The 13,943-nt window shown below is 43.3% G+C and overlaps 1 protein-coding gene across 1 annotated transcript in view; it reads right to left on the reverse strand.

Moving 5' to 3' along the window:
* The window catches only part of LOC120911917 (FYN-binding protein 1-like), a 274,505-nt gene extending 262,053 nt beyond the window's left edge, over nt 1–12,452 (reverse strand). Inside the window, exon 1 of the mRNA XM_040322563.1 lies at nt 12,330–12,452. Coding sequence (XP_040178497.1) covers nt 12,330–12,332 — 3 coding nt within the window. The 5' untranslated portion in view covers nt 12,333–12,452. The remainder of the gene's footprint in view (nt 1–12,329) is intronic.
* Between the last annotated feature and the right edge of the window lie 1,491 nt (nt 12,453–13,943).

Raw genomic sequence — 13,943 nt, forward strand, 5'->3', positions numbered from 1 at the left:
TTCACGGGCAGATGTTGGCAGGCAGATGTGTCAGATGTTGGCAGGCAGATGTGTCAGATGTTGGCAGGGCATATGTTCCAGATGTTGGCGGGCTGATGTGCCAGATGTTGGCGGGCAGATGTGCCAGATGTTCACAGGCAGCTGTTGACGGGCAGATGAGTCAGATGTTGGTGGGCAGATGTGCCAGATGTTGGCGGACAGATGTGCCAGATGTTGGCGGGCAGTTGTGTCAGATGTCGACGGGCAGATGTTCACTGGGACAGCTGTATGACAGGTGTTTTCACTGTGTGGACACTGTTTTGGGGACACTAGCTGGGTGATCAGTGGGTAAACAGCAGACAAACAGCTAAAAACCCACTGATCTCCCAGCTGCAGCACAGATTGTCTCTGTGTGAGGACTGGAGAGGAAGAGATGAGAGCAGTTACAACTGATCTCTATTTACATTACACAAAGGCTGTGATTGGACAGCCGTCATGTGATCAGGAGGGCCAATCACATGGCCCTCCTGTCGTGCACACCTTTGCTGTCTCTGGGGGGCACAAGCAGGATGGGATTGCGCCGCTGCGTGGGCACGCGGCCGCGCAATCCCTTGACTAACATTACCCCCCCTCTCTGTTTACATCACGATGGCTGTGATTAGACACACACACTTACAGGTGCACTGACTCCTCTCCAGGAGAAGAAGACCTCTTAACAGGAGAAGTGCATGTGGGTGATTAGAAGGGACCCCCTCCCAGCCATACAGGGAAATTCCTATCTGGGAATACAGGAACCCCCCTCCCTCCATTTAAAGGAGACTCCTAAATGAAAGGACTGCATTGGGTGATCAGAAGGGAACCCCCACTCAGGAATATAGGAACTTTCATCCATCCCTCCTCCCCTCTAGATAAGGAAGACCTGCAGCTAAGAGGACTTTAGGGGGTGATCAAATGGAAATACAGGAACTCCCTTCCCTCCTCCGTCCAGTTAAAGACCCCAGGGGGAGGACTGTAAGGGGGTTATAAGAGGGGACACCATCCAGGAACATAAAAGCCCCCCTCCAGTTAAAAAATACCTCAGCTGGGAGGACTTTGGGGGGGGTGATAAGAGGGGACCCCCTCCAGGAACATAGAAGCCCCCCTCCAGTTAAAGAAGACCCCAGATAGGAGGACTGCAGGGGGGTGATAAGAGGGGCCCACTCTCCAGAAACATAGGAGCCCCCCTCCAGTTAAAGAAGAACCCAGCTGGGAGGACTGCATGGGGGGGGTGATATGAAAGGACCTCCCTCCAGAAACATATGAAGCCCCTCCAGTTAAAGAAGACCCCAGCTGGGAGGACTGCAGGGGGGTGATAAGAGGGGACCTCTCTCTAGGAACATAGAAATCCCCCTCCAGTTAAAGAAGACCCCTGCTGGGAGGACTGCAGGGGGGTGATAAGAGGGGACCTCCCTCTAGGAACATAGGAAGTCCTCTCCAGTTAAAGACCCCAGCTGGGGGGACTGCAGGGGGGTGATAACAGGGGACCCCATCCAGAAACATAGGAGCCCCCTCCAGTTAAAAAAGAACCCAGCTGGGAGGACTGCAGGGGGGGTTATATGAAAGGACCTCCCTCCAGGAATATATGAAGCCCCCTCCAGGGAGGACTGGAGGGGGGTGATAAGAGGGGACCCCTCTCCAAGAACATAGAAGCCCCCCTTCAGTTAAAGAAGACCCCAGCTGGGAGGACTGCAGGGAGATGATAAGAAGGGACCTCCCTCCATAAACATAGGAGCCCCCTCCAGTTAAAGAAGACCCTAGCTGGGAGGATTGTGGGGGGTGATAAGAAGGGACCTCCCTACAGTTAAATAAGACCCCCAGCTAGGAGGACTGCAGGGGGGCTAATAAGGGGGACCCCCATCCAGGTACATAGGAACCCCTTTATCCAATTATAAAAAGACCCCCATTTGAGAGGACTGCAGAGGGGTGATAGGAGAAGACCCTGCCCACCCCTTTGGAAGAAAGAGACTACTAGCCAGGAAGACTGCAGGCAGCTGCCCCCTTCTCCCTCTGGAGGAGGTGAATAGTGTTTAGTGAAGACATCCAGAGCCATACACACACAGCATCCCCGGTCACAGTGCAGAGGAGGAGGCTCACCGTAGCAGAGAAGGAAGAAGAAATCCCGCAGAGTTCTGATGTCTGTGAGGTGTGAGGTGACTGTCACTGCTGCTTGCACTGCTTGACCTGTTCTCCATGCTGCCAAAACCACCCTCCCTTCCTTCACTGTACCAGGACAGCTGGTCCAATCCAGGGCTCTGCAGGAGAGGAGGCTAGAGGATCCAGAGTGGAGGCAGGGGTGAGCCTGTACAGTGAGTTAAAGTGCCCCCTACCAATATAGTTAAAAACACTGGTAGCCGATAGGAGGGGAGAGGAGGATTATTGCTGTGGGGCTGCCACTGATGTGTCCGGGTGTCAGGCGGACTAAAACCCGACCACAGGATTCAAAACTTGGACTGTACGGGTTAATCCCAGACAGGTGGTAACCCTAGTGTGCACCCCAAAACTCAAACACACACATGTGCGTGTCAGTAGGGCAATAGACAGTGTCAGTAGGGCATAGGATGATGTCAGTAGAGCTGTAGACATGTCGTGTCAGTAGAGCAGTGGACAGTGTCAGTAGAGCAATGAATGGTATTAGTAGGACAGTGGGTGGTGTCAGTCAGTAGAGCAGTGGATGGTGTCAGTAGAGCAATGAATGGTATTAGTAGGACAGTGGGTGGTGTCAGTCAGTAGAGCAATGGACAGTGTCAGTAGAGCAATGAATGGTATTAGTAGGACAGTGGGTGGTGTCAGTCAGTAGAGCAGTGGATGGTGTCAGTAGAGCAGTGGATGGTGTCAGTTGAGCAGTGGATGGTGTCAGTAAGACAGAGGATGGTGTCAGTAGGACAGAGGATGGTGTTAGTAGGACAGAGGATGGTGTCAGTCAGTAGAGCAGTGGGTGGTGTCAGTAGGGTAGTGGATGGTGTCAGTAGAGCAGTGGATGGTGTCAGTTGAGCAGTGGATGGTGTCAGTAAGACAGAGGATGGTGTCAGTAGGACAGAGGATGGTGTCAGTAGAGCAATGAATGGTATTAGTAGGACAGTGGGTGGTGTCAGTCAGTAGAGCAGTGGATGGTGTCAGTTGAGCAGTGGATGGTGTCAGTAAGACAGAGGATGGTGTCAGTAGGACAGAGGATGGTGTTAGTAGGACAGAGGATGGTGTTAGTAGGACAGAGGATGGTGTCAGTCAGTAGAGCAGTGGGTGGTGTCAGTAGGGTAGTGGATGGTGTCAGTAGAGCAGTGGATGGTGTCAGTTGAGCAGTGGATGGTGTCAGTAAGACAGAGGATGGTGTCAGTAGGACAGAGGATGGTGTTAGTAGGACAGAGGATGGTGTCAGTCAGTAGAGCAGTGGGTGGTGTCAGTAGGGTAGTGGATGGTGTCAGTACAGCAGCAGGAGGAATCTGTGCTGTATGGTTAGGATGTCCCGAAACACATATACATGTACCGTATACTCAAAGCCGATGATCTTGATTGAGCTGTGAGCCATAGCCTGGCAAACTAATGTCTGGCATGTCTGAAGTCACGGACACCCCATCCAGCCTCCTCTGGAGTTCTACAAACTGACACTGGCTAGCTAGCTGTGATTGACAATTTGCCTGTATTCCTTCGAGTTTTGTGAGTGTAAGCTTTTATACTTTCTTTTATCCAATTTTATTAAACAGATACACTTAGATAGCGGTGCCTTTTTTTCTATTTAAACAGCAGGATGAAAATGGCAAGTGTAGTATAAAACCCAGAGCTAGTGCCTTAGGGAAAAAAAATAATGTTTTGCAGTATATAATATGTAGGGAGAAATAAATAAAGAAAATACTCGCACATTTGGATATTTTTTTTCCCCAAATTCCTCAAATAAGGAAACTCTGGGGTGGATTTACGTAAGGCAAATCCACTTTGCACTGCGAGTACACTTCGGAGTGCAGTCGCTTTAGAGCTGAGGGGAAGATCTGAAATCAAGGGAACAAAATAGACATGTGCACTGCCAAAAAATTAGTTTTTTTCGTTTATGTTATTTTCGTTTTTTTTATTTTTTCGGAAATTCGGGAAAATCCAAAAAAAAATGTTGTTTTTGTTTCATTCGTTTTTTTTTATTTTTTCAGAAATTCGGGAAAATCGAAAACAATTTTTTTTCCGTTTTATTCGTTTTTTTTTTGCTTTTTTCGTAAATTAGGGAAATTCGAAAATGAGAAAATCCGAATTTTCGGATTTCCGAAAAAGCAAAAAACGCCAAAAACGAATTAAACGAAAAAACGAAATTTCCGGAAAAAACGAATGAAACGAAAATTAAATTTTTTTTTTTCGGAAATTCAAAAAATTCGGAAAATTTCGGAAATGAAAAAATTTCTAAATTCGAAAATTGAAAAAAAACGAAAATTCCACAATTTCGCAAACTCCACAATTTAGAAAATTCAGATTTTTTTAATTTTCGATTTTTAAAATTTTTTATTTTTCGAATTTTCGAATTTTTCAAAAATCGAAATTTCGAAAATGAAAAATTCCAAAAAATTTAATTTCGAAAATGAAATATTCGAAAATGAAAAATTTGAAATTTCGAAAATGAAAAATTTGAAATTTCGAAAATGAAAAATTAGAAATTTCGAAAATTCGAAAATTCGGAATTTCGAAAATTCGGAATTTCGAAAATTAGAAAACTCGGAATTTCGAAAATTCATAAATTTGAAATTTCGAAAATTAAAAATTCGTAAATTCGAAAAATTAAAAATTCGAAAATTTAAAATTTTGAAATTCGAAAATTTAAAATTTTGAAATTCGAAAATTTAAAATTTCGAAATTCGAAAATTTAAAATTTCGAAATTTCGAAATTTTAAAATTTCGAAATTTTACAATTTCGAAATTCGAAAATTTAAAATTTAGAAAATTCGAAAATATAAAAATTCGAAATTTCGAAATTTCGAAAATTAAAAAAAAACGAAAATTCTAAATTTTGAAAATCGAAAATGAAAAATTCGAACATAAAAAAAAATGAAAAATTCGAAATTTCTAAAATTGAAAAATGAAAAATTCGAAATTTCTAAAATTCGGGATTTTCAAAATAAAAAAAAACGAAAATTTTTCGTATTTCCGAATTTCCGAAAATCCGAAATTCCGAAATACGAAAATTCGGAAATGTAAAAATACGAAAATTCGGAAATGAAAAATTCCGAAATTCGGGAATTAAACAATTCGGAAACTCGAAGTCCGAAAATTCGGAAATTGAAAAATTCGGAAATACGAAAATTCGGAAATTCGATTTTTCGGAAATCCGAAAAATCGGAAATTCAAAATTTTCGGAAGTCCGAAAATTCGGAAATAAAAAATTCGTTAAAACGAAAATTCGAAATTAACGAATTTCCGAATTTTCATTAAAAAACTAATTCGAATTGCACATGTCTACGAAGTAAAACAATGCCACGTCCCGATAGATTAGGTTATATAAATCAATGGAAGCTCTGCTGATTTTATCATCCAATCATGTGCAAACAAAAATGCTGTTTTTTATTTTCCTTGCAGAGCCCAAAGATTTACAGCGAATGCACTTCGAAGTGTACTTGCAGTGGATTTGCCTTTAGTAAATCAACCACTTAAAGCGGAGTTCCATCCAAAAGTGGGACTTTCACTTTAAGCACTTCTCACCCCTTTACATGCCACATTCGGCATGTCATTTGTTTGGGGGCTTCGGTAGGAGTTGAACTTCCTGTCCCACCTCCTACTTTCATCTAGGGACCGCCTAGGCGACTCCTTCTCTGCCCCTAATTGGCCCCTCCCTCTAGGCAATCTCATGGGACACGTGACTGGCTCCTTGCTAAGATCTGGTGTGGAATTTCTGATCAGAAGTGGAATTTTTGATTACAAGAGGAAGAGTTAATAACCAGGATTTGCTTTTAGCTGCTTTTAACTGTTTCTGCTGCAAGTGTTCAATTGTTTGTCTTTTTTTCTCTGACACTTTTTAAACAGCTTTTTTTTTTCCTTTCTGCTAATTAAGGGGAGTGTTTAATTGTTAACAGGGGAGTGTTTAATTGTTAACAGGTGAGTATATAAGTGTCTGTAAAAACTCCATAAGAGCTGGCTCCTTGCTAAGATCTGGTGTGGAATTTCTGATCAGAAGTGGAATTTTTGATTACAAGTGGAGAGTTAAAAACCAGGAGTTTAAAACAAGAGTTAAGACAGGAGTCTTCTAAAACTGTAAGTATTATCTTAATCTTCATACAAGTAATTATATTGTAACTGGGAAATGAGTGCTAGCAGGGTTGAAGGTTTTGCTCAGTGCACAGTGTGTCACATGTATGCAAAATTGGTGCAACAGCTCCAAGATGGATACCGCTGTGACAGATGTGAGCAGGTTGCCCTTCTGGAAGCTCGTATTAGAGATCTGGAGGAGCAAGTTGCAACACTGGGTAGAAATGACAACCTTGAAAGGGGTCCTCTGCTCGTTGAGCAAGTGGTCAGTAAGGTTGATGTGGAGGGTGGAGGGGAAAGTCAGGATTATCAGATAGGGAGATGGGTTAATGCAGTTAGAGGGAGTGGAAGGGGCGTGAAGAAAGGGAAGGCCAGTCCTGTATTTGTGCATCAAAACAAATTTGCCAAGTTGGGTGATGATGTGGAGGTGGCAAACACAGAGGTGGCAGCCCTAGATGTTACTGCTACCCCTAACAGCCGGGAGAGCAACCCATCTAGTAGAGGTGGGGAGGGGAGTGCAGGTAGGCCTAGACAGTTGGTGGTAATAGGGGATTCTATAATCAGAAGGACTGATAGAATAATTTGTCGCCAGGATCGCTTCAACCGAATGGTTTGCTGTCTCCCTGGTGCCAGGGTTCGGCATGTGGTGGACCGGGTGGATAAATTACTGGGAGGGGCTGGGCATGACCCAGCTGTCTTGGTCCACGTTGGAACCAATGACAGTATACATGGAAGGTGGAGGCTCCTTAAGAATCAATTTAAAGAACTAGGCTGCAAGATGAAGGGAAGGACCTCCAAGGTGATATTCTCTGAAATATTGCCTGTGCCATGCGCAACACAGGAAAGGCAGGGGGAGATTAGAGAGCTGAATGCATGGCTAAAGACCTGGTGTAGGAAGGAGGGATTTGGGTTTCTAGAGCACTGGGCTGACTTTTCATTGGGGTGCAGCCTATATGCTAAAGACGGTTTGCACTTGAATGGAAGGGGGTCTGCTGTGCTAGGGGAGAGGTTTATGGGAATGCTGGAGGAGTATTTAAACTAGGATTGAGGGGGAGGGTGAATTAGAATTACATCGAGCAGACAGGTCAGTTAGTGGTCAGACATTAATGGAGAGTGGAATGGGGATAGATGGGGGGAGGGTTATGGCAGGTGACAAGAAAGTTCCCATGTTGCAAACAGCCATTGGAAATAATAGTGCCATTTGTACTACTATAAATTATATGAAAAACACCAGAGAAAAATGTAACAATACATTTAAGTGTTTGTTCACCAATGCCAGAAGTCTGCCAAGCAAAACAGGTGAGCTGGAAGCTCTGATGCATGAGGAGAGCTATGATGTAATCGGTATTGCTGAAACTTGGCTTCAATCCTCACATGACTGGGCTATTAATATTCCTGGCTATGCTCTCTTTCGGAAAGACAGGGTAAAAAGGAAAGGTGGAGGGGTCTGTCTCTATGTGAGAAGTGACCTCAAAGCAAGCGTGAAAGAGAACCTGGTTGATGGAGAGTGTGATGAGGCTGAAGCATTATGGGTGGAACTGCATACAGATGTGCGTAGTTCAAAATTAATCATTGGAGTTTGTTATAAACCACCCAATGTTAATGAGGAGGTGGAGACTCAGCTCCTTGCACAGATGGAAAGGGCTGCAAGGTCTGGGACGGTGATAATAATGGGGGATTTTAACTACTCAGAAATTGACTGGATTAATGGCACTTCTGGGACAGTTAAAGGACAAAAATTTAAAAACCTATTGCAGGACAATTTTATGGTGCAGTTTATTGAGGCCCCAACTAGGAATGATGCCCTGTTGGACCTGATAATTTCAAACCATGCAGAGCTTATTACTAATGTTTAGATAAAGGAACACCTGGGTAGCAGTGATCATAACATGATTTCATTTAATGTTAACTATAAGCAAGAAATACATACAGGAAATATTAAAACACTAAATTTTAAGAGAGCAAATTTTCCAAGGATGAGGGCTGCTCTCCAGGACTTGGACTGGGAGGGACTATTGGCACAGATGAACACAGAACAGAAATGGGAATTCTTCAAAAAGACTGTGTGGAACCTCACTGCAAAGTATGTTCCCATGGGCAATAAGTTTAAAAGGCTAAAAATAAAACCTATGTGGCTCACGGTCAAAGTTAAAAAAGCTATAAACAATAAGAAAGTAGCTTTTAAAAAATATAAAAATGAAGGAACACTAGTGTTGTTTAAATGTTACAAAGAATATAACAGGATATGCAAAAAGGAAATCAAGGATGCAAAAATTCAAAACGAACGACAGATTGCAAAAGATAGTAGGACAAACCCCAAAAAATTCTTTAAATATATTAATAGTAAAAAGGTGAAGTCTGAGCATGTAGGCCCCTTACAAAATAATCTAGAGTGGGTGACTGGGGACAAAGAGAAGGCAAATTTACTAAATGTTTTCTTCAGCTCTGTGTATACAATGGAGCATGGGGGAGCTCATGTCCAAAATGGGGGTGGGAGTGACACAGCCCCAAATCCACAATGGCTCAAAAGTGATATGGTCCAGAAATATTTAGACAGAATAAAGGTGGATAAAGCACCTGGACCTGATGGCATCCATCCACGGATCCTAGGTGAGTTGAGCTCTGTCATTTCAAAGCCACTGTATCTAATATTTAGGGACTCATTAAAGACAGGAATAGTACCACTGGATTGGCGCAGGGCCAATGTGGTGCCCATATTTAAAAAGGGAACAAAGTCTTTACCAAGTAACTATAGACCTGTTAGTTTAACTTCTATATTTGGGAAGATACTGGAACGTTTAATAAAAGACCACATGGATGAGTTCTTGCTGGAAAAAAACTATTTAAGCAGCAGACAACATGGATTCATGAAAGACAGAAGTTGTCAGACAAACCTGATTTCCTTTTATGAAGAGGTAAGTAAAACCCTGGACAGAGGCGTGGCTGTGAACGTGATATATTTGGATTTTGCAAAAGCGTTCGATACAGTTCCGCACACACGGCTCATGTGTAAGGTAAGGTCTACAGGATTGGATATATCAGTTTGTAAATGGATAGAAAACTGGCTGAAAGACAGAATTCAGAGAGTTGTGGTTAATGATTCTTACTCTGAATGGTCCAATGTTATGAGTGGTGTACCCCAAGGTTCAGTGCTGGGACCCTTACTTTTCAATATATTTATAAATGATATTGGGTTTGAGATCAAAAGTAACATTTCTGTCTTTGCAGATGACACCAAGCTATGCAGTGGAATAACGTCCTTACAGGATGTCTCCAATTTACAAGCCGACCTCAATGCTCTGTCTGATTGGGCGACTAAGTGGCAGATGAGGTTTAATGTAGATAAATGTAAAGTTATGCACTTGGGGGCTAAGAATATGCATGCATCATACATACTAGGGGGAGTACAACTGGGGGGGTCTGTAGTGGAGAAGGATCTGGGGGTTTTAGTTGATCATAAGCTCAATAATGGCATGCAATGCCAAGCTGCGGTTTCCAAAGCGAGCAAAGTCCTTTCTTGTATTAAGAGAGGTATGGACTCCAGAGACAGAGATATAATTTTGCCCCTGTACAAATCATTAGTAAGACCTCATCTGGAATATGCAGTTCAGTTTTGGGCACCAGTTCTCAAAAAGGATATAGGAGAACTGGAGAAAGTGCAGAGAAGAGCAACCAAACTGATAAGAGGCATGGAGGAGCTCAGCTATGAGGAAAGATTAGAGGAACTAAATTTATTCACTCTTGAGAAGAGGAGAATAAGGGGGGATATGATCAACATGTACAAATATATAAGAGGTCCATACAGTGAACTTGGTGTTGAGTTATTCACTTTACGGTCATCACTGAGGACAGGGGGCACTCTTTACGTCTAGAGGAAAAGAGATTTCACCTCCAAATACGGAAAGGTTTTTTTCACAGTAAGAGCTGTGAAAATGTGGAACAGACTCCCTCCAGAGGTGGTTCTGGCCAGCTCAGTAGATTGCTTTAAGAAAGGTCTGGATTCTTTCCTAAATGTACAGAATATAACTGAGTACTAAGATTTGTAGGTATAGTTGATCCAGGGTAAATCCGATTGCCTCTCGGGGGATCAGGAAGGAATTTTTTCCCCTGCTGTAGCAAATTGGATCATGCTCCGCTGGGGTTTTTTGCCTTCCTCTGGATCAACTGTGGGTATGGAGTTGGGTGTATAGGATTTTACTGTGTTTTTTTATTTTTTGTTTTTTGTGGTTGAACTGGATGGACTTGTGTCTTTTTTCAACCTGACTAACTATGTAACTATGTGACAGGTCCCAGGAGATCGCCTGTCCATTCCGGGAGCGCAGCGCGACTCGCGCATGCCCAGTGCATGCCTGGCCGTGAAGCCAAAAGCTGCCCATTATGTGAATGGAGGAGCCGAGGAGAGAAGTGACGCTCCGTGAGGCCACATCGCTGGACCGTGGAACAGGTTAGTGTCTGTTTATTAAAAGTCGGCAGCTTTACTTTTTGTAGCTGCTGACTTTTAATAAACATTAAGGCCCAGATTTGCGTAGGGCGGCGTTACATTGAGCGGGCGTAGCGTATCGTATTTACGCTACGCCGCCGCAACTTAGAGAGGCAATTGCTGTATTCACAAAGCACTTGCGTCCTAAGTTACGGCGGCGTAGCGTAAATGTGCCGGCGTAAGCGTGCCTAATTCAAATTGTGGGCGTGTTTTTTGTAAATAAAGCATGACCCCACGTAAATTACGTTTTGAACGAACGGCGCACGCGCCGTCCGTGGACGTATCCCAGTGCGCATGCTTCGAATAGAATGCCTAAGATACGTCGAACACTGCCTACGACATGAACGTAACTTACGCACAGCCCTATTCGCGTACGACTTACGCAAACAACGTAAAAAGATAAGCTTGTTGCGACGTCCATACTTTGCATGGGCTGCGCCACCTAGAGACCTGCTTTATCTTTACGCCGGCGTATGTCTTACGTAAACGGCGTAACTAAATGCAACGGACGCACGTACGTTCGTGAATCGGCGTATCTAGCTCATTTGCATATTCAACACGGAAATCAACGGAAGCGCCACCTAGTGGCCAGCGTAAATATGCACCCCAAGATACGACGGCGTAGGAGACTTACGCCGCTCGTATCTTGGCCAAATCTATGCGTAACTGATTCTATGAATCAGGCGCATAGATACGACGGCGGCCATTCGGACTTACGACGGCGTATCTGGAGATACGCCGTCATAAGTCTTTAAGGATCTGGGCCAACAAGGCTGGAACTCTGCTTTAATGTCATAGGTGCTTAATGCAGAATCACTAAAAGGAACACAAATATAAACCCTTTACGCATAGTGGTATGATCACATCCCAGAATATTTCTATACTGTTTACTGGTCTCTCTCCAAAGCACCAAGTGAAATTTCTTGTTCCTCTGCTATCTGCATGAGTCACTTCTGACAAGCTTTTCTGACATTAAGAGCTAAAAGGTGACAAGGGAGGATCTCTAGCACACAGCCTGTGATTGACAGCCTCAGCTCTGTTCCTTTATACTGTGCGAAGCGGGGGGTATCCCTTCTCTCCAACCGGCTCTCAGAGCTCTTTTATAGTGTGTAACCATAGCTCCCCGCCAACTGCTTTGTGAGTGTGAAAAATCCTTTTCACCTCTGAGTTTTTCAAGGATGTACAGTACAGGACAAATGGTTGCAAATAAACAGTTACAACTTATATAGGAGTATTTGTTTCATTTCTGTGTATCACCTGAGGTCAGTCCCTTCAATGGGTATAGCTAAAGATTTACAAACACTTTAAATGCAGTTTACAAGAAATTTTGTACAAAGCGCCCCACCAGGTGATTTTACGCATACAAGCAGTACCTTATAAAAAAAACATTAGATTAGAAATAAAGCAAGGCACATTGTTAGCAACCTTCTATGAACAATGTATATTCCAAAGTACACTTGTACATGCTAAAGCAAACACATTTTGCTTGAACAAAGTCTGACAGTACTGCTGCCTTATCATTATTTTTGTTTCACCTGAAGACATAAGTATTTAGACATGTTATATTTCTCAATCACCTAAAAAAGCTCACTACAAGTGTAGAAAAATCAGCAGCACTCACCATTTTAGGTCACTCAAGACATAGACTGCCACTGGTATCTTCTATAAAGTGTGCTAGAAATGAGGAAACAGCAGTCCTCCATGCATGACCCTGGCATTTTGTAATATCTGGGGCTGTGGGCTGGTTCTTCAATGAAAGGAAGCAGTCATGCTATTTCAACATACAGTGAAACATCAGGAAGTAAGTGGTAAATATCTGAGCATAAGGCAATGTTTGGTGACCTGGATTTTAAATTCAGGCTATCGCTCATCAAAATCCTACTAATCTTAATCTCATACTGTATATAATTTTAGCTTTAGGCAGTAGACCTGCATAGGTCATATGTATGTAGGATTAGGGTTGCCACCTTTTCTTCAAGCCAAACCCGAACACATAAGCAGCGCACAGCAATTTTTTTTTTCCAGTAGTACATTAAATTCATTACGTCTGTACAATGCAAGGCAATTTTTATGTAGTATACATGTGTAGCGCTACCCCCTCAGGAGCCACTGGTTAGATTTGGGATCTACTCATTAACTGTTTCACCCCCTTTAGCTGGCTCGAACCCTCCCTTGGCACACCAGATGAATGCAAGAGTATTGTGACCCCTACTTGGCTGAGGCCACAATAGCACACATAAACATGCAATGGTAATAAAATAATATTGTTACCTTTTCCTGTTGGCGACTCCCAAAAGTAAACACACGCCACACAGTTGTTATATTCAAACCAAAAGAGTAACTTTACTTTGCGTATGGTAAAGAGGATAAAAGAGGTTTGAATAACACATTAATGATAAACAGGTATTAACACATAATGACTCTGCAAGGGCCCTTACCAGAATCAGCAATTAAAGAAAGACAATCTAAACTAAGGGCTGGATTCAGGTAGTTCTGCGCACTTTTGCGGCGGTGCAGCGTATTGTATTTACGCTACGCCGCCGTAAGTCAGAGAGGCAAGTGCTGTATTCACAAAGCACTTGCCTCCTAAGTTACGGCGGCGTAGCGTAAATGGGGCCGGCGTAAGAGCGCCTAATTCAAATGAGGATGAGGGGGCGTGTTTTATGTTAATTATTGGTGACCCAACGTGATTGACGTTTTTCCCGAACGGTGCATGCGCCGTCCGTGGAATTTCCCAGTGTGCATTGCTTCAAAGTACGCCGCAAGGACGTCATTGGTTTCGACGTAAAAGTAAATTATGTCCAGCCCCATTCACGGACGAGTTACACAAATGACGTAAAATTTTCAAATTTCGACCCGGGAACGACGGCCATACTTAACATTGGCTACACCACCTAGGGGGCAGCTTTATCTTTACGCGACGTATCTCTTACGGAAACGGCGTATATTTACTGCGACGGGCAAGGAAACGCCACCTAGCGGCCAGCATAAAAATTACAAACTAAGATACGACGTCGCAGGCCGTCGTATCTTAGCTAGGTTTAAGTGTATCTCAGTTTGAGCATACACTTAAACTTATGACGGGCTTAGATTCAGAGTTACGTCGGCGTATCTACTGATACGCCAGTGTAACTTTTTATGAATCCGGCCCTAAAAGGGTAATGTTGTTAAGTTTACATAGCTATAGGCAGTCTTTGCTCGCAAGCTCCCCCTAGCGGGCAGTCCTGCAGAACAG

This window comes from Rana temporaria, chromosome 1, assembly GCF_905171775.1.
Source record: "Rana temporaria chromosome 1, aRanTem1.1, whole genome shotgun sequence".
NCBI classification, from domain to species: domain Eukaryota; kingdom Metazoa; phylum Chordata; class Amphibia; order Anura; family Ranidae; genus Rana; species Rana temporaria.